At 42.8% G+C, this 20,940-nt stretch overlaps 1 protein-coding gene across 1 annotated transcript in view; it reads right to left on the bottom strand.

Annotated features, from left to right (window-relative positions):
• Positions 1 to 2,877: 2,877 nt before the first annotated feature.
• Positions 2,878 to 20,940, bottom strand: part of LOC131109397 (myosin-7-like) — a 28,226-nt gene continuing 10,163 nt past the window's right edge. The window contains exons 15-37 of the mRNA XM_078788792.1: positions 20,435 to 20,514; positions 20,151 to 20,356; positions 18,086 to 18,209; positions 17,879 to 18,015; positions 17,556 to 17,811; positions 15,741 to 15,983; positions 15,489 to 15,665; positions 14,094 to 14,239; positions 13,913 to 14,003; positions 12,873 to 13,262; positions 11,855 to 11,981; positions 11,672 to 11,790; positions 11,415 to 11,611; positions 9,641 to 9,824; positions 9,394 to 9,559; positions 7,496 to 7,620; positions 7,097 to 7,405; positions 6,830 to 7,033; positions 6,459 to 6,755; positions 5,179 to 5,283; positions 5,013 to 5,108; positions 3,577 to 3,711; positions 2,878 to 3,375 (exon numbers count right to left, since the gene is read on the bottom strand). Of these exons, the coding sequence (XP_078644918.1) occupies positions 3,355 to 3,375; positions 3,577 to 3,711; positions 5,013 to 5,108; positions 5,179 to 5,283; positions 6,459 to 6,755; positions 6,830 to 7,033; positions 7,097 to 7,405; positions 7,496 to 7,620; positions 9,394 to 9,559; positions 9,641 to 9,824; positions 11,415 to 11,611; positions 11,672 to 11,790; positions 11,855 to 11,981; positions 12,873 to 13,262; positions 13,913 to 14,003; positions 14,094 to 14,239; positions 15,489 to 15,665; positions 15,741 to 15,983; positions 17,556 to 17,811; positions 17,879 to 18,015; positions 18,086 to 18,209; positions 20,151 to 20,356; positions 20,435 to 20,514 (3,935 nt within the window). The 3' untranslated portion in view covers positions 2,878 to 3,354. The remainder of the gene's footprint in view (positions 3,376 to 3,576; positions 3,712 to 5,012; positions 5,109 to 5,178; positions 5,284 to 6,458; positions 6,756 to 6,829; positions 7,034 to 7,096; positions 7,406 to 7,495; positions 7,621 to 9,393; positions 9,560 to 9,640; positions 9,825 to 11,414; positions 11,612 to 11,671; positions 11,791 to 11,854; positions 11,982 to 12,872; positions 13,263 to 13,912; positions 14,004 to 14,093; positions 14,240 to 15,488; positions 15,666 to 15,740; positions 15,984 to 17,555; positions 17,812 to 17,878; positions 18,016 to 18,085; positions 18,210 to 20,150; positions 20,357 to 20,434; positions 20,515 to 20,940) is intronic.

Raw genomic sequence — 20,940 nt, 5'->3', positions numbered from 1 at the left:
TGCGGCTCGAGGGCCATTGGTAGCTTGTGGCAGGGTTTTTTTTCTTGGCCCTTGGCACATTCTGAAAATAAAAAGTAACAAGAAAGGGGAAAAAACCAACAACAGCAAAAATGGAAAATCTAATGAGGAAAAAGTGGTCATTTTACAAGAATGTTGGAATATGGTTATGGTAATGGTAATGGTTTTATTTCATTTGAACATGCATCAGATTACAATTGAGTGCATCCCATAATCAGTTCACAGTTCCACATGTCCAAAAGGAGTAGGAAGAAGCAAAGCTTATTAAATCCTACCCATCCATCTGGTACTTTTACAATCAGTAACTGTTACATTTGTTCACTTCCTGCTTTCTAATATAGTTTAAGTTTGTTTTTTTTTATCACGTACCAAAGTACGAGGTGATATGACCAGGTGAAAGACCACGAGGTGAATATCACGAGGAACAAAAATATCATTTTACTAGCATAGTGTTGACATTTTTTAAGTAAACAAACAAACTAACTAACTTTCTTCTTACATTTTCTTCTGGAAATTAGTACTTCATTTTCCTTTTCCTTAGAACTTTTTCTGCAGCCTAATCTGCTTTTGTGGCTCTGTGAGCGAAGCTTGAGTTGGGGGGGGGGGGTGTCATCGTGGCACCCCCTGGTTTCAGGGGCCTGGAGGGTGACGAGGCTAATTTACCGGCAATTGGCCCGTAAAGCGTCAAAGATGGCGTGGTGGATGGCGATGGAAAGTTTGGCAACCCCTGATGGAGGAGTTGAAAGGTGTTCTAGCTGTTAAACTGGACGTCCTCGATGCTGTTAATCCTCAACACCTCCTTCCCTGAGTACACTTTACCTCCTTCTAAAGAGGTGTGGATTGTCTTTTATTAGCCATCAGATACCGGATCCTTTCCTTGGGGAGTTAAGGACACGCCGTGTGCAACAAGAGAATTTCACACCAAGACTGCCTGCAGGGGGCCTTCTTTCTCTTCTAGGCCATCTCAGTCACAACATTACAGTCTAGAGTGGTCTAGTCTTCCCTAGTCCACTCTAAGTCTATCCCTAACCCTCTAACCCTAGCCCTTTAACCCTAATTTGTAATCCTAACCTGTAACTGAACCCTTTAACGTTAACCTCTAACCCTAACGCTTTAACGCTAACCTCTAACTATGACCCCTAACCCTAATAACCCTAACCACTAAACCTAACCCTATTGTGGAACCCAAACCCCTGATCGCAAACCTTAACCCTCACATCTAGTCCTAACCCCTAACCCTACTGTGTAACGCACAACCCTAACCCTCACATCTAATCCTAATCCCTAACCCTAATGTATAACCCTAACCCTCACATCTAATCCTAACCCCTAACCCTAATGTATAACCCTAACCCTCACATCTAATCCTAATCCCTAACCCTAATGTATAACCCTAACCCTCACATCTAATCCTAACCCCTAACCCTAATGTATAACCCTAACCCTCACATCTAATCCTAACCCCTAACCCTAATGTACAACCCTAACCCTCAAGTCTAATCCTAACCCCTATTGTATAACCCAAAACCCTAACCCTCACGTCTAATCCTAACCCTAATGTGTAACCCAAATCCTAACCACTAACCCCAATGTGTAACCCAAACTCCTAACCCTCACATCTAATCATAACCCCCACATCTAATCCTAACCCCTAACCCTAATGTATAATCCCAACCCTCACATCTAATCCTAACCTTAATGTATAATCCTAACCCCCACATGTAATCCTAACCCTAATGTATAACCCTAACCCTCAAATCTAATCCAAACCCTAATGTATAACCATGACCCTCACGTCCAGTCCTAACCCTAAACCCTCAGGTTTAACCCTAACCCTAATGTGTAACCCTAACCGCTAACTCAAACCCTCACACCTAATCCTAACCCCTAACCCTAATGTGTAGCCCAAACCGTAACCCTACAACAAAGGATTGAAACCAAGAGACCACCATTAAGGAAAACACATATGCAAAATCTAGAAATCGACTGGCTAGCCTAGCCTAGCCTAGCCTAGTGTGAATGTGGAGATGGAAACAGCAAAGTGGAAGTGATGTTTTAGGGTTTTCTTTAGTAAAGCATTCAGATGGATTCTCTGAAATCATCCATGGTTGCCATTTGGAGAAAGAGTCAGACGTTAGACGCAGGGATTGGCCGAGCAGCTGCTAGGGATTAAATGGGCCTTACTGCTGACCTTGAGGCCCCGCCCGACGGGATTTCAATAACTCTATTTTAAGATCGGGAGATTTGTCCTCCCCCCTCCCTGAACCTCAGACCTCCCGACGCCCAAACTTATGGGGCGGCTTTTTCCATTCAAGCCCCATTTGGTTTTGTTTTTTTATATTTTAAGTCTATGTGTCTAAGTTTTCCTCATAACATTGTGACTCTTTAATATTATGCTATTATTATTTTATGTTGAAAATAAAGCAAATAAATATTCAAATGTTTTAACTTTATTCTTGTAAAATGACTGCTGATATTTCAATTTTTGTTGTTTTCTATTTCATTGTTTTTTTTTATTTCAAAGTATCTATCATAGAAAATGTAATATATGTATATATTTAATATTTCAACTTCATGCTACTAAAATGATATTTTCCCTTGTAATATTACAACATTATTCAGGTAAAATTATATATTTTTTCCTTGTTAGATAACAACTTGGTATCTTTGAATATTTTGACTTTCTTCTTGTGAAATTGTTGTTGGTTGGTCTTGCTTTAAAAAATATATATATATATAAATATATATATAAAATAAATTGAATATTCACACCTTTTGCACTCCCCCTCCTTTTCTTGTTTTTCCCCAAAGATTTAAACTTTTGTCATAAAAAACTTTAATTTTTTCCATAATATGACTTTATTCAATTTTTTTTATCACAAAACTAATTTTCCAAAAAATACATTGTTTTTACAATGTTTGTCATTACATTCCGACTTTAAACAGTTCATGAATATATCAAATTTGAGCATGACATTATTTTCCCTCATATTATTACGAGGTATTGTGACAGTAACTTTCTTTTACTTAATATTTAGACTTTATTCTTGTACATTTCTCAAAATGTTTCCATTTTTGCTGTTGTGTTTTTTTTTTGTTTTCTTTTGAAAAGGTATTTTTTGACTCCCGCTCCGGGTGTACGGTGTGAGGCACCCCGGTTGGTACCATGGTCAGTACCTGTGTTAAATACCAGCAGGTAAACACAATGAGGAGTCTGCGTAATGATGCTTGATGATCTTTTATTAGACGCTACAGGTAGTGAAAGTGGTAGTGGGGGGGGGGGGGGGGGTGTCTACCTCACACAGCAAGCAAAAGAATTTCTGAAGACTCCAAACCTCACTCTTCCTCAAAGCCTTTCTGTTGCAGGCGTTGCAGGGGAGTTGGAAAAGATGGGAGAAGAAAGAGCTTTTAGCGCACATTAGTTGTGCAAAGCGACATGTTGTATTCGTCAACGGACTACAATCAATCAATGCTAAAACGCCACGTCTGTGCCGCTCCTGTCGTTGGCAGGCAGGACGGCGCCGCGTGTGTCGGCGTGTGTCGGCGTGTGCTCCTCACCTTGGAGCCAGCATCACGACTCTTGGCACGGAGTTTGTTGACCTGGGACTCAGCAATGTCGGCGCGCTCTTCAGCCTCGTCCAGCTCATGCTGAAGCTTCCGGAACTTCCCCAGGTGAACGTTGGCCTGTTCCTCCTGTTATGTTTTTTAATGGAAGCAGACGCATTAATAAACTAGATTTTTTTTTTTAATAGCGTAATATTTTCTTGAATTAAGTTGAATAATTTGACACATTTACACAGATTTTTAATATAATAAATCTTGGTAGTCCTAATGAATTTTGCTGTGCAGCCTTCACCATCCATCCATCCATCCATTTTCCTCCGCTTATCCGGGTCCGGGTCGCGGGGGCAGCAGTCTCAGTAGGAAAGCCCAGACTTCCCGGTCCCCGGCCACCTCCTCCAGCTCCACCAGGAGGACACCAAGGCGTTCCCAGGCCAGCTGTGAGACATAATCCCTCCAGCATGTCCTAGAGGTCTGCCCCGGGGCCTTTTCCCGGCTGGGCATGCCCGGAACACCTCACCAGGGAGGCATCCGTGAATCACCACCTTATCGTGGTGGAGGGGTTTGAGTGCCCAAGTGATCCGAGGAGCTATGTTGTCAGGGGCTATATGCCCCTGGTAGGGTCTCCCAAGGCAAACAGGTCCGAGGTGACAGGACCTAAGCACCTCGCCCGGATGTGGGATACCGGGGCCTCACCCAGGAGCCAGGCCCGGGAGAGGGGCTCGCAGGCGAGCGCCTGGTGGTCGGGCGTTCACCCGTGGGGCCCGGCCCGAAGAAGCCACACGGGATCTCCATTTCATAGACCCACCACCTACGGGGGCAAGCATTAGGGTCCGGTGCATTGTGTGTTGGGTGGCGGTCAAGGGCGGGTGCCTGGGCGACCTGGTCTTCGGCGGCCAAATCTGGTTCTTGCAGCCTTCACATTGAACCGAAATCAGCAAATCTTTAAGAAATGTTGTTTTTCAAATGTAGTTTTTGCAGTGGACATTCATGAGCAAGCAAGGGGGGTACTGTTGTGATTTCACATAATATTCAGGATTGGGGTTGCACAGCGGTCGAGTGGTTAGCGCGCAGACCACACAGCTAGGAGAGTTCAATCCCACCCTCGGCCATCTCTGTGTGGAGTTTGCATGTTCTCCGGGTTTTCTCCGGGTACTACGGTTTCCTCCCACATTCCAAAAACATGCTAGGTTAATTGGCCACTCCAAATTGTCCATAGGTATGAATGTGAGTGTGAATGGTTGTTTGTCTATATGTGCCCTGTGATTGGCTGGCCACCAGTCCAGGGTGTACCCCGCTTCTCTAGCCCGAAAACAGCTGGGATAGGCTCCAGCATCCCCGCGACCCTTGTGAGGATAAGCGGTAGAAAATGAATGAATTTGTGGGATTGACCTGAAAAGCCGCAAAGATGGCGCGCTGGCTTTCACACATACCGATTCCTCTGCGACTCTCTTGTAGGCTTTCACTTTCAGCTGCAGCTTGTCGACCAGATCTTGGAGACGGGCAAGGTTCTTGCGGTCCTCCTCCGTCTGCTCAAAGCAGAGAAATGATTCCCACAGAATGTCTTCCCGCAGTAAGGACGCCGTGCGAGCAACACACCTGGTAGGTCAGCTCCTTGATGCGACGCTCGTACTTGCGGACGCCTTTCACGGCTTCGCTGCTTCGCTTTTGTTCCATTTCCACCTCATTCTCCAGCTCTCTCACCTGAGCAAGCACAACACAAGGCTGGGACAGACGTACACTTTATTGATTGTAGAGCTGGATCTCGTGTAGCGTTTACTGCGGGAATGGAACTGGAGGAGTCCGCCAGAGAATGAACTCCGAATGGTTAAAAATAACAACTTTACTTCCAGCCTTTTTATCTGCTGACCAGATTTTCATGTCCGAAAACTCAAAGATTCAAAGATGTCTTATGGTTTCAAAAAAGCTAAAGCAGGGGTGTCCAAAGTGTGGCACAGGGCTGTTTTCTATGTGCCTGTGGCATATTGTAATTATCATCTAAGAAAAGTCAACAACAAAAGACAACAAAAATGGAAAAATCTGCAATAATTTTACAAGAATAAATTGGCAATATTAAGAGAAAGAAGTCGACATTTTATGAGAATAATATTGTGATAACAAAAGAGAACATAATTTTAGTAGCATAACTAACTTAATTTGAGGGAAAACTTTAGTTTTATTAAAGTTATAATATGAAAAACAATGAAAGTTGTAATTGGAAAATTAGGTTGTGGAAAGAGTATATAATAATAACAATAATAAAGTCAAAATATTATGGTCTAAAATCAAATTTATGATAAATTAAAGAAAAAAAGTTGAAATTGTTGGAAATTTAAAAAAACAGCATCAATGCAGAAATTAGCTAATTTTATGAGAATAAAGTAAAAAAAATCAGAGAAAAGAAGTCAGATGACAATATACTACTTACATTAAATATCTAATATTATGGGGAAAACTGATGTCATTTTGGTAATGGTTCAGATTACAATTGAGTGCATCCCATAATCAGTTCACAGTTCCACATGTCCAAAAGGAGTAGGAAGAAGCACAGCTTATTAAATCCTACCCCTCCATCTGGTACTTTTACAATCAGTAACTGTTACATTTGTTCACTTCCTGCTTTCCATAATACAGTTTAAGGTTTTTTTTTTGTTTTTTAAATAATATGACCATCCAATGACATAGTGGGTACCATAGTAACTGTCAATATATGATTTTTGGTATTGTTGTGGGGATATTAAAAAACAGCCACAAGCCACAAATGGCCCCTGGCCACACTTTAGAGACCCATGCCATACAGGCTGATAGAAATAGAAACATTTAGCCAAATGGTTTCATGTTAATGTGAGAAGACGCGTGAAGTTCGCTAGCATACTTACCCTGGCCTCCAGCTTCTGCACCTGCTTCTTGCCGCCCTTCATGGCAATTTGTTCAGCTTCATCCAGACGGTGCTGCAGGTCTTTGATGGTTTGCTCCATGTTCTTCTTCATGCGCTCCAGGTGAGCACTGGTGTCCTGCTCTTTCTTCAGCTCTTCTGCCATCATAGCAGCGTCAGTGATGGCCTTCTTGGCCTTCTCTTCAGCGTTCCTGCACTCCTGGACTGCATCTTCCACTTCGGTCTGAAGCTGGGATGTATCTGCCTCCAGTTTCTTCTTCTGGTTGATCAAAGCGGTGTTCTAATTTGACGGGAAAAAAGCACAGGAAATGTCATGAAGGTGTGAAAGTTGGAGCTAACCGGTGTCTTTCTCACCTGTGAGTGCAGTAGCTGCACCCTCTCGCTAACATCCAGCAACTCTTGCTCGGCAAGTTTGCGACTTCTCTCCGTTTGCTCGAGAGCAGCCCTCAGCTCTTCCAGCTCAGCCTGAATGAGGTTGTTGCGTCTCTCCACGATGGCGATGTTCTCTTTGAGATCGTCGTTGGCACGAAGAGACTCATCCAGCTGGATCTGGCAATCCTTCACAGGACCACATCAACCGTGAGTCTGATCTGGAAGGAAAGCGTCTTCTCACCAGCTTACCTTCAGATGCGCATGAACAGACTTGAGTTGTTTCTGAGCCTCGGCCGCCTGCCTGTTGGCCTGACTTAGCTGGATCTCCATCTCGTTGAGGTCTCCCTCCATCTTCTTCTTCAAGCGAAGGGCCTCGTTCCTGCTTCGGCACTCTGCTTCAAGTGAACCCTGCAGGGTGTCCACGGTTCTCTGCAGGTTCCTCTTGCTCTGCTCCATCTCCTCGTCCTTCTCAGCGAGTTTGCGCTCCATCTCAGCCTTCATCTGGTTAAACTCAAGCTGGGCCCTCAGAATCTTTCCCTCCTCGTGCTCCAGGGAGGCCTACGATGCACATCAAGTCATGGAATCATTTCCTTGCGGTTGCAAACGTAGAAACACAGCAAACAAACCAAAAGTTGAAGGCTTTCCTACCTCGGCTTCCTCGAGACCGGACTGAATTTCGCCCTTTTCCTGCTCCAGCTGCTTACGAACCTTCTCGAGTTCATGAATGGTCTTCCCTCCCTCACTGAGTTGCTCGGTGAGGTCAGAGATCTCCTCTGTTGAGGGACGATTGCAATGAACTCTTTAAACTTTAAAGGCAACGTACACTTTTGGAGGAAATTTTCAACCATCATCATCTCTTTTCTGTGCCTTCTGAAGATATAAAAACAGATGAAAAGAGGCAGGACTACTTTGGACTACGGCCTGATGATGAGGACAATTTAAGCCAAAGGGCTCATTTGCCTCCAGATGAAAGATGCCAAGAGTGACAATGAAAGAGAGAGACTGACAAAGTGTGTGATGAAGGAATTATGAGGCTGTTTGGTCTTTACAGTAAGTACACAAAAATACTGTAGTTACTGAGGAACCCATGAAGAACTAATTGCTATGGCACATACATTTAGAGTAGTTTCTGAGGAACTCATGAAGAACTAATGACGAGGGCACACGTGTACATTTAGCATAGTTACTGAGGAACTCATGAAGAACTAATTACTAAGGCACATACAGTTAGAGTAGTTTCTGAGGAACTCGTGAAGAACTAATGATGAGGGCACACATATACATTTAGCGTAGTTACTGAGGAACTCGTGAAGAACTAATGACTAGGGCGCACATGTACATTTAGAGTAGTTACTGAGGAAGTCACGAACAACTAATGACTAGGGCGCACATGTACATTTAGAGTAGTTACTGAGGAACTCATGAAGAACTAATGACTAAGGCGCACATGTACAGTTAGAGTAGTTACTGAGGAAGTCACGAACAACTAATGACTAAGGCACATATGTACGTTTAGCATAGTTACTGAGGAACTCGTGAAGAACTAATGACTGGGGCGCATATGAACATTTAGAGTAGTGACTGAGGAACTCACGAAGAACTAATGACTAGGGTGCACATGTACATTTAGAGTAGTTACTGAGGAACTTAAAGAATTAATGACTAGGGCGCACATGTACATTTAGAGTAGTTACTGAGGAAGTCACAAAGAACTAATGACTAAGGTGCACATGTACATTTAGAGTAGTTACTGAGGAACTTGTGAAGAACTAATGACTAGGGCACACATGTACATTTAGAGTAGTTACTGAGGAAGTCATGAAGAACTAATGACTAAGGCACACATGTACATTTAGAGTAGTTACTGAGGAACTTGTGAAGAACTAATGACTAAGGCACACATGTACATTTAGAGTAGTTACTGAGGAACTCGTGAAGAACTAATGACTAAGGCACATATGTACATTTAGAGTAGTTACTGAGGACCTCATGAAAAACTAATGACTAAGGCACATATGTACATTTAGAGTAGTTACTGAGGACCTAATGAGTAGTGTTTGGGGTTCAGGTTAGGTAGGTTGGGTCCTCATTAACTACTGTAATTTGGGGTACCTTATTATAAAGCGTAATTGTGAAGAAGAGAACAGCTTTCGTGGATTTGGTTCCCAGGAGGAGGATGAGGATAGCGCTAAATGAATTCTCTGGTAGGCTACTGTCTACCTAGCACACTGTTCAGCAAAAATAATTGATTTCATAAAAATATATGATATAAATATTTGCCACCTGACCACAAGCTAGTGGCTATATTGAGCACACACTGGTTCCCCCGAATGCCTCAGGCCAAAGGTAACGCTACATATGTTTCTTTTGGAGGCTAGGTGTCGCGTTCCCAGGGAAGGACGTTGCCAAAATATACTACATCCCATCCTCATCCCAAAGGTGTGCGTTCATGAGCTGCTGCTTTTGATTTGTTTTTAGGCCAGATGATGGACAAATTCCCTTGAATGAGCAACAAAGTGAAACGTGTTTTCCAGGTAAATAAATACCCTGCAGGTTCTTGTTCTCTCTCTTGACGGTTTCGAGGTGGTCAAGGGACTCCTCGTAGGAATTCTTTAACTTGAACAGTTCGGTGCTGAGACTTCTGGCTTCTTTCTGAGATCCCTCCAGCTCACACTGAGATTCCTCGTACTTCTGCTTCCACTCAGACACAATCTGGGAAGAGTTCAAGACACGGCCACACCGATCAATCCACCGCTGGAGGGGAACAGACCGGATGCTCAACAAGAAAGTAACCTTGTCAAAGTTCCTTTGCTTCTTGTCCAGAGCAGCAGCAGCAGCGTTTGATCGTTCCACGTCCACCATGAGATCTTCAATCTCATTCTGCAGTCTGTGTTTGGTCTTCTCCAGAGAGGAGCATTTAGCATTCACCGCTTCCACCGCCTCCTCGGCATCCTGCAGACGCTGAGCCAGCTTCTTCCTGAAGAGTCCAAATGTCAGCGCTCCTATCTGCTGGCCATGCTTCTCCAACCATAGCAATGCTTTATCATCAAAGTAAGCAAGAAGATCTTTGACTTGGAACGATACCATTTACAGTACGGGTGGTCCTCGGGTTCCTAGATGATCTGACATGGATGATCTCAAGTAACATTCCTTTAACAAGTAACATTCCTTTAACAAGTAACATTCCTTTAACAAGTAACATTCCTTTATGCAACACTCAGCTCATTCTAACTCATAGGATATTGCATGGTTGTCCAAAGTGAGGCCCGGGGGCCATTTTGTTATTGTAAAGTATAATTTAACCAGAAAGCACAAAAAACAACAAGAAAATCACAAATGGACATTGTATCGTATCGTACCATATTTAATATCATATTGTATTGATTCAATCTCGTTCATTCTCCTAAGGTCGATTAAACTATTTGACCATGATTAATCATATTTTGTCCATAGTTAACTCGGAATTAATCGCATTTCATGGTTGTATTTTCCCCTTTTTTCTTTCACATCATACTTTATTTTCTCCCAAAAGCTGATACGATGTGGGAATGCATAAAGGTAACATTTCACATTTTTCATTCATTCATTTTCTACCGCTTATCCTCACGAGGGTTGCGGGGGTGCTGGAGCCTATCCCAGCTGTCTTCGGGCGAGAGGCGGGGTACACCCTGGACTGGTGGCCAGCCAATCACAGGGCACATATAGACAAACAACCATTCACACTCACATTCATACCTATGGACAATTTGGAGTCACCAATTAACCTAGCATGTTTTTGGAATGTGGGAGGAAACCGGAGTACCCGGAGAAAACCCACACATGCACGGGGAGAACATGCAAACTCTACACAGAGATGGCTGAAGGTGGAATTGAACCCTCGTCTCCTAGCTGTGAGGTCTGCGTGCTAACCACACGACCGCCATGCAGCCCACTTTAATATTCATTCATTTTGTAACACTTTTTCCTCACGAGGGTCGCGGGGGTGCTGGAGCCTATCCCAGCTGTCTTCGGGCGAGAGGCGGGGTACACCCTGGACGGGTGGCCAGCCAATCACAGGGCACATATAGACAAACAACCATTCACACTCACATTCATACCTATGGACAATTTGGAGTCGCCAATTAACTTAGCATGTTTTTGGAATGTGGGAGGAAACCAGAATACCCGGAGAACATGCAAACTCCACACAGAGATGGCCGAGGGTCGGATTGAACTCGGGTCTCCTAGCTGTGAGTTCTGCGCGCTAACCACTTGAACGCCGTGCAACCCATATCATATTAAATTATATTATAATTTAACATAATTTAATATAAATAGTCACAACTCAGGCTGTCAATCGACCATATTTGATCACAATTAATCACATTTTGTCCATAGTTAACAAAGAATTAATCGCATTAAATGGACGTATTTTCCCCTTTTTTCTTTCACCTCATATTTTCTCCCAAATGCTGATACTATGTGGGAATGCGTAAAAGTACAGCCCTAATACTATTTCCACTTCTTTGATTATGTTGGAAAAAGCATTTGGACCCCCACCCACCACACCCCCCCATGTTTGACTTACTTGGCCTCCTCCAGTTCTTCAGTCCTCTGGATGGCATCAGTTTCGTACTTAGTTCTCCACTGAGCCACCTCGGAGTTGGCCTTGGACATGCCACGCTGCAGCTCAGCCTTGGCCTCCTGCTCCTCCTCGTACTGCTCCCTCAGCAGGTCACAGTCGTGGCGAGACGACTGCACGGCGTGGGCTAACGCGTTCTTGGCCTGCAGCAACACACCACCTTCACCTTCTGGAGTCCGAATCCTTCAAACAAACATGCAGACCTTGATTTCCTCCTCTAGTTGTCGCTTGAGATCTTCTAACTGCTGGTTGTAGGAATTCTTTCCTCTTGTCAGCTGGGAAATGAGAGAGTCTTTCTCCTCCAGTTGTCTGGAATACTCATCTGGAAAGACGCAAGTTGGGTGTTAAACGCTCATTAGGGAATCTTCCCGTAGAATCCTACTGACCATTCTCAGCCTGAAGCTTGGCTTTCTGTGTGCTGAAGTCATTCAGGGATCTTTGGCACTCATCACATTTATTCCTGTAGTCATTCATTTGATCCTCCAGAGTTCTGTTGGTCTTCTCCAAATGGGTCTGGAACATGAAGGAACATGAAGGAACATGAAGATACATCGGCCATCACTCTCTCTCTCTTCACAATTCAAGATGTGACCTGGCTGTGTGAACATCCATGCTACTTCAACACAATTTGTTTGTAATGTTTTATAATATTTGCTGTGGAGTGATAATGTGTTTATTTAAGAAGAAAAAACAGAAGTGTAATGTTCTATTTTAACTGATTAATAATCTGCACGGCGGACTAGTGGTTAGCGCACAGACCTCACAGCTAGGAGGACCAGGGTTCAATTCCCACCCTCGGCCATCTCTGTGTGGAGTTTGCATGTTCTCCCTGTACATGCGTGGGTTTTCTCCGGGTATTCCGGTTTCCTCCCACATTCCAAAAACATGCTAGGTTAATTGGCCACTCCAAATTGTCCATAGGTATGAATGTGAGTGTGAATGGTTGTTTGTCTATATGTGCCCTGTGATTGGCTGGCCACCAGTCCAGGGTGTACCCCGCCTTTTGCCCGAAGAAAGCTGGGATAGGCTCCAGCATCCACCGCGACCCTCGTGAAGATAAGCGGTAGAAAATGAATTAATTAATGAATAATCTAAAAGGCAAATCACAAAAGAGATCATAATTCGGATTTTGATTGATTCAGATTAATGATGCAAACTTCATTTATTCATCGGTATCAATATCGGCGATACTGGCCCTGTATTTACTTGATATTGGGTCGATAAGGAAATCTAGAGGTATCGCACACCACTAGAGTCCACAACCCAATGCAAAAGGCCGAAAAATGAGCATAATAGTTCCCCTTTATCATGAGATATTATACACCTGTTGTTGATGCAGGTTAGCATTATACATTAAATTCCATTGATACCATTCAGTCTCTGTTATTGTTATGAACATCCTACCTTAGACTTTGCAATTTGTTCCATGTTGGAAACCACATCATCCAGTTCCAGCCTGAGTTCGCTCTTCTCCTTTTCCAATTTCTGCTTGACTCTCTGCAGGTTGTCAATCTGCTCCCCCAGGTCGGCAACACTATCAGCTTGTTTCTTCCTCAGCGTGGCTGCGGTGGCTTCATGCTGCAGAGTGGCCTCTTCCAGGTCCCTGCGCAGCTTCTGGAACTCGGCCTCCCGCTTCTTGTTCATCTCGATCTGGACGGATGTCGCTCCGCCGGCTTCCTCCAGCCTCTCGCTGATCTCCTCCAGCTCTCTGGCCAGGTCTGCTCTCTGCTTCTCCACCTTGGCTCGAGCGGCTCGCTCGGCCTCCAGCTCTTCCTCCAGCTCCTCGACACGCGCCTGTTGGTCAGTGACGCACATTGAAGCTCATGGCAATATATGAACCCAACACAGTAGCTTCTAATGACCTCCACCAAAGAGCAAACACAGCGCTGAGGTTGTGTTTTTGTGTTCAAAATAAATTTGGTTAAAATTTTCAGGAATTGTGGGAAATGGGTTACGGAAATGGCTGTAACCAGGAATGTCTTAAAGGATTCTTTAACATTGCGAGACCATGTTCGGTATTTGTATACAATGTCACAGAGAAAAATGGTCGGGACATTTAGCCTTCCTGGTACATCATGCTAGGTGTTAGCATGGTAACATGTTTTGCTATTTTCATGGGTAATAGCACTTACCAACATTTGCATGTTAGCATTGCTAGCATGCTAATGTTAGCATACTAGCATTTTGTACCATTTTCATGGGTAATATTCACTTACCGCTATAATGCTAGGTGTTAGCAAGCTAATATTAGCATTGTTAACAAGCTGTCATTAGCATACTAGCATATTTTGCTAGTTTCATCGGTAATAAACACCATTATCATGCGAGGTTTAACATGCTAACATTAGCATGTTAGCATTGCAAGCGTTCTAACCTGTTTTGACTGTGTGTATAGCCCCTTCATTCAAAGCAAATGTCAGCAGTTTGAAGCGAAGTATTTTTACCTGAAGCTCCTTCAGCTTCTTCTGAAGCTGTATGATCACGGCTTGCTCATCTTCAATTTTGCCATTGAGCTGGCTCATTTCAAAGTCTTTCCTGGAAAAGAAAGATCCTCTTCATTCCAATAGAAGGACAATAGCGACAAGGGACTTATCCAAAAGATCAATGGATGGATAATGGATCTACTTTTTCAAACGTTCCTCCAGCTGCTGCTTGTCGTTCTCCAGATCCATGACCGTTTCTTGGGTCAACTTTAAGTCTCCCTCCAGCTTTCTCTTTGCTCTCTCAAGGTCCATTCGAACCTTCTTCTCTTGTTCCAGCGACCCTTCAAGCTTTTATTTGTAAAAGAACATTATTCATTAGCATAGCTACTAAAATGTCTGTATTGAAAGTAGGAGTGCTCCGATCATTTGGCCACTGATCAGGATTGCTAATTTCCATGGAAAAATCACATGATTGGCAGATGCCCATCAATGCCTTGCGACGCCGATCACCTGTGGCTCGCACTATTGCAGCATGCAGCAATCTGCATGGCGCCATGAGTCATGATGAGCTCGCTGAGCCTCATTTCAGTCGCTAAACCAGGGGTCTCAAACACTAGTTTGAGGCCCCCCGCCTTGATATGAAAGTTTCATGTTAGTGCGGCCCGCGCAAGTTTGATATGGATGCTGTATGGTATCATGTACCCATGTTTGATGTTCATGTTAAAGGTTAAATAACTGTTAATAGTTATCCTCCCTATCCGTGTGGAAGTGGTAAGTTTTTGGCTATTTAAGTTTAAAGGAAATAACTTGAAGGCTACCGTTTAGGTCGCTAGCGCTCTAGTTTGCGAGTTAGCATGTGTCTCAAGACCCTGCAGTTGCGCAATATGTTGTAAATAAAAAGAGTATAAATGTGACTATAGTCGTGTTTTGTCATGTCTACAGGGCTCTAATAATGCTTTGTTCATTTTAATCTGAAAAAAATAATTTGTCTACCCACCAACTATATGTGGTTTCTTAAGTTTTTATTATTTGCCGTTTTATTATTATTATTATATTTATTTATTACTGATTGATTGATTTTCTTTATTCTTGATTTGTTTATTTATTTTTCATCTTATTTTGTGCAGAAAAATAAAAAGTAAGATATTTGAGAACAGTGGAATGTTTTATCAGAGCTTTTCTTGTAGAAAATCGGAACCAAAGCACTGAAAAAGTTTGTATATTTTTCTGTTTTTAATAAATGCGGGTTTTTTTGGGTTTTTTTTGGAAAACCTGACGCGGCCCAGCCTTGCCCAGACCCTAGCTCCAGGGAGAGGATGTTTGTGACTCTGGAGTTGCTTGTCCTCCAATTATTCTTTTAAAGCGGCTTCTTAATGAGCATAAAGCATCTTTATAGACTGATTCATGTTGTATTTTGTCGCCATCCACAGTAAACATACATATAATATAAAAATAATGTTTTACAGCCTTGTCGCTATCATGGAATATTGTTTACTGTTTACTAGCTGATTTCGCTCATGGATAATGGTTATGGGAATGGGCAGCGTAAAACCCTGATGGGAGCATCCCTAACTGAAAGTGTGGAATTCATCCATACATCATCCACTTGCTGCTCCAGTTTAGACTTGGCCTTGGTCAGGGTGTTGACTTTGTCTTCTTCACTCTGAAGGTCATCCAGGGTTTGCTGATGAGCTTCTTGCAAGGCTTTCTTCTCCTTGGTCAGCTTGGCAATGATTTCTTCCAAAGCTGCCATTTCCTCAACCAGGTTCTTCACCTGAAAGACGACGAATTGTGGCTTTGACACAAGAGAACTGATGGTGTGGTAGCCCCAAGCAGGTACTTGTCCTACCTTGTTCTCAGTGGCGTGCTTCTCCTTCTCCACTTTAGCAAGCGTTAACTCCAGGTCATCGATGTCCTTCTTCAGCTCCGCACATTCATCCTCCAGCTTCCTCTTCTTCGCCATTAACTCGGCATTCATCTCCTCCTCGTCCTCCAGTCTTTCCGTCAGCTCTTTGGCTTTTGCCTCCAGCTGGATTTTGTTTTTGATCAGCCCCTCGCACCTTTCTTCAGCGTCACACAGATTGTCTTGTTCCTACCAAAATGACCAGGCGCCATTAGCCGTCGCACTCATAGCAATCTATCTACAGTATTTTATGGAGACTGAATTTATAGCACATCATGTTTTGTGCCTCAAGTCTTGAGGTTTTCCACTTTGCTGCTGCTGTGAGATGCAAAAGTGAATTATATACAACTTCTATACCCTGTTTTTTTTTAATTCACTTTAAAGTTTCATTGCTTTGCTCCAGAATGAAACACACTTTCCTCTTCTGTGCTAATTTCCCCCAGAAACTGAATTTGTCAACTCGATTCAAGAAACTTATTGTGTGGAAATATGGGCTAATAACTATAAAAGCAATCTTCACTCGCTAAATGTACTGCAAAAAAATGTCAGTAAGGAGAATTCATAATGCCGCCTACAGAGAACATACTAACTCCTTATTTCTAAAATGACAAATACTTCAACTTGCTGATATAGTTCATCTTCAAACAGCTAAAATAATGCATAGGGCTAAAAATAACCAATTAGCTAAAAATGTCATCCAATACTTCTCTACAAGAGAGGAGAAATATGATCTCAGGGAAGAAGTACATTTGAAACACTTCTATGCTAGGACTACGTTAAAAAGCCATAGCATTTCAGTATGTGGAATCAAACTATGGAATGGATTGAGTAAGGACCTCAAACAATGCACAACGATGAGCCAATTCAAGAAACAATACAAGCAGTTGATGTTTGCTAAATACAAGGATGAAGAGTCTTGAACCAGTCATGATGTGCTATATATATCACTATATTGACACTTACTATGGTACCCATTATGGCATTGGAGGCTCATATCACCTCCTACTTTGGTACAAAGTGCATTATTAAAGAAAAAAAAAACAAAACCTTGAACTGTATTATGGAAAGCAGGAAGTGAACAAATGTAGCAGTTACTGATTATAAAAGTACCAGATGGAGGGGTAGGATTTAATAAGCTTTGCTTCTTCCTACTCCTTTTGGACATGTGGAACTGGGAACTGATTATGGGATGCATTCAATTGTAATCTGACGCATGTTCAAATGAAATAAAACCATTACCATTACCAATAAAATGTACAGTGTGTACTTGTATAGTCTCTTCACACAGGTACACAGGGATAGAAAAGGGATAGAAAATGTTTTTCTGTTTTGGGGGTTTGGGGACCCCCCCAAAAAAGGGGGAATTATATTGAACAATTAATCAGAATGAATCTCAATCTCTCTGTGAACTCCCTATTCAATAAAGAAGAGGTCACCTTGTGCATCCCTCTTGGTCATGATAATCAATAAATCAATTAAAGTCACTATAAATAAAAAGGAACGTGACGGCATGTGCATGTGTGTTTGGTTTTTTTTTTTCTCCTTGCTCTCTACCATCTGTCTCAGCATTTGGGCGTGTTGGTTCTATAGCAGAATGAACCAGTGAGTGAACCCTCCTGTCAGTCATTCTCACTTTTTGCCCCAGTGATGAGAGGCTACCGAGTGCAATAAAAACAAACTAATAAAGAAGTTGGGGCAACACGGCTCCTTTGTTCTTGAGTGCTCTTCAGCGCTTGCTAAAAGTTGCAAAATCACACTCACAGCCTGAACTTGGAGCTGCAGGTCATTCTTCTCTTGGAGAAGAGAGACCATCTTCTCTTCTAGTTCCTTCCGACGTGCTTCAGACTTTGCATACGCTTCTTTCAACTTCAGGAATTCTTCCTTCATGTTGGCCATCTCCTTCTCCGCTTCAGCCGACCTCAGGAGAGGTTTGATCTTGAAGAACAGCTTCATCCAGGGCCAGTTCTTGACCCCCATGAATGAGCGGATGTTCCACTGGATGACCAAGAGCGCATCTCTGAAAGGTTGGAAGAAAACCAGAAATGACATCACATTGTAATACCAAAATGAGGAAAGAAATATACCTGCGTTCCACCATCTTCTGATACTCAATACGAGACAAAAGACCTCGAGATCGAGCCTGAATGGCAGTGATTATCTTGGAGAGACGCTCATCTCTCATTTCCTCAAGGAGACCCAACAGTCCCGCTTTGAAGAACACCTGGCAACAAAAATCATTCATTCATTAGAGCGATCTTTCATGCTTCACTGAGAACATCTCCAAATGATACCTTGGTGTGACCAAACTTGTACTGGTTGTGGTCAATATCCAGAGATCCAAGGAGCTTCTCAGCTCCCTTCCTGCTGTCAATAAACTGTCCCTCGGGGATGGCAGCAGGATTCAAAATGCGATACCTTCAAAGCAAGTCAGGTCTGTTTTATTACTTCAGAAGTATTCACGACTGGCTGGACGGTGGACTAGTGGTTAGCATGTCGGCCACACAGTCAGAAGATCAGGAAAATCTGTGTTTGTATCTTCATTGAGCATCTCTGTGTGGAGTGAGCAGCAATTTCACTTTCAATTTTAATGGATTCTTACGTTTTCCTTGATGTTAATTGTTAGTTCATGTGCATGTGTACTACGTTACCCAGCAGGCTTAGCGGTTGAGGGAAAAATGGAAGTTTGGTAGTGGTAATGGTTTTATTTCATTTGAACATGCATCAGATTACAATTGAGTGCATCCCATAATCAGTTCACAGTTCCACATGTCCAAAAGGAGTAGGAAGAAGCAAAGCTTATTAAATCCTACCCCTCCATCTGGTACTTTTACAAAACTGTTACATTTGTTCACTTCCTGCTTTCCTAATATAGTTTAAGTTTTTTTTTTTAATCATGTACCGAAGTACGAGGTGATATGACCAGGTGAAAGACCACAAGGTGAATATCACGAGGAACAAAAACATCATTTTACTAGCATAGTGTTGACATTTTTTAAAGTAAACAAACTAACTTTCTTCTTGTACATTTTCTTCTGGACATTAGGACTTTATTCCCCAAATATTTCCACTTCATTTTCCTTAACATTAGAACTTTTTCTGCAGCCTAATCTGCTTTTGTGGCTCTGTGAGCGAAGCTTGAGTAGGGGGGGTCATCGTGGCTGTGGCGTGCCCCGGCACCCCCTGGTTTCGGGAGCCTGGAGGGTGACGAGGCTAATGGGCTAAATGTTTGTCTCAATATGTTTGCTATTGGCCGGTAAAGCGGCAAAGATGGCCTGGTGGATGGCGATGGAAAGTTTGGCAACCCCTGATGAGTTGAAAGGTGTTCTAGCTGTTGAAAGGTGTTTGTTCACTTCCTGCTTTCCTAATATAGTTTAGTTTAAGTTTAAGTTTTTTATATTTATTTTTGTCAGGTGTTTGTTCACTTCCTGCTTTCCTAATACAGTTTACTTTAAGTTTTTTATATTTATTTTTTGTCACATACCAAAGTAGGAGGTGATATGAGCATCCAATGACATAATGGGTACCATAGTAAGTGTCAATATAGTGATATATATAGCACATCATGACTGGTTCAAGACTCTTCATCCTTGTATTTAGCAAACATCAACTGCTTGTATTGTTTCTTGAATTGGCTCATCGTTGTGCATTGTTTGAGGTCCTTACTCAATCCATTCCATAGTTTGATTCCACATACTGAAATGCTATGGCTTTTTAACGTAGTCCTAGCATAGAAGTGTTTCAAATGTACTTCTTCCCTGAGATCATATTTCTCCTCTCTTGTAGAGAAGTATTGGATGACACTTTCAGCTAATTAGTTATTTTTAGCCTTATGCATTATTTTAGCTGTTTGAAGATGAACTATGTCAGCAAGTTGAAGTATTTGTGATTTTAGAAATCAGGAGTTAGTATGTTCTCTGTAGGCGGCATTATGAATTATCCTTACTGACCTTTTTTGCAGTACATTTAGCGAGTGAAGATTGCTTTTATAGTTATTAGCCCATATTTCCACACAATAAGTTTTGTTTCTTGAATAGAGTTGACAAATTCAGTTCCTGGGGAAATTAGCACAGAAGAGGAAAGTGTGTTGCAGGCAGGAAGTATTAGATGGTTATGAATGGTTTAGAATGGTTATGCGCTAATAACGCAAACAGTTTATAGATATTTGTACACCAGGGGTCCCCCACCACCGGTGGGGTGGAAGCAGGCCACAGGAAGCTTTCAGGTGCAATGAGTTTAAAAAAATACATTTGTAAATTCATTCATTCATTGCGGGGGTGCTAGAGCCTATCCCAGCCGTCTTCGGGTGAGAGGCATCTCACATTCACACTGACGAACAATTAAAGACGACTGTGGTACCTCTGTTTAAAATCTCCGTAGAGGATCCGGTTGGGGAAGCCCTTCCTGCAGATCCTGATGCCTTCCAGCACGCCGTTACAACGCAGCTGGTGCATCACCAGAGGGTTCTCCATGGCCCCGGGAGTCTTGGTCTCGTTGGGGATGATGCAGCGTACAAAGTGGGGGTGAGTGGACCTCAGGTTGGTCATCAGCTTGTTCAGGTTCTCCTGTCAAGGTGAATGAAGAAGAGTTACATTCCACCCAAAACGATGAAGCCACAACCACTAAATCATCAGAAAAAGTACCCGATGAAGGGCTGACACCGTCTGGAAAGATGAACCCTTCCTTTTCTTCTCCTTCTTGCCTTCACTGCCTTCACTCATAGCTGCTCAAAACAAACGTCATGAAGCCATCTTGGAAGTTGACAAATTCGCTTAACGACTGTCATTTCCGATGTATAAGCCACTTTTTTCTTAAATTTCAAACACAACAGCTTATAAAGCGGTGCAGCTAATTTATAGCCATGTCCTAACCTTGTGACATCAACTCATGGGAAGACGTAGCTCTTTATTTGGCAGGAACCCATCACCAACTACAAGGAACGCACTGGAAATGCGAGTGTGACTCACGGTGTCACAAAAGAAAAAAAAAAAGTCACATGACCGGCTATGAGTGTGCATTTCTATACCGCTTATCCTCACGAGGGTCGCGGGCATGCTGGAGCCTATCCCAGCTGTCTTCGGGCGAGAGGCGGGGTACACCCTGGACTGGTGGCCAGCCAATCACAGGACACATATAATGGAATGAAAAA

Source organism: Doryrhamphus excisus, linkage group LG2, assembly GCF_037039965.1.
Source record: "Doryrhamphus excisus strain RoL-2023G ecotype Guam linkage group LG2, RoL_Dexc_Guam_v1.1, whole genome shotgun sequence".
In the NCBI taxonomy this organism is placed as follows: Eukaryota; Metazoa; Chordata; class Actinopteri; order Syngnathiformes; family Syngnathidae; genus Doryrhamphus; species Doryrhamphus excisus.
Note: the sequence above shows the minus strand (reverse complement) of the source record. Positions and strands in the feature narration are given on the sequence as shown.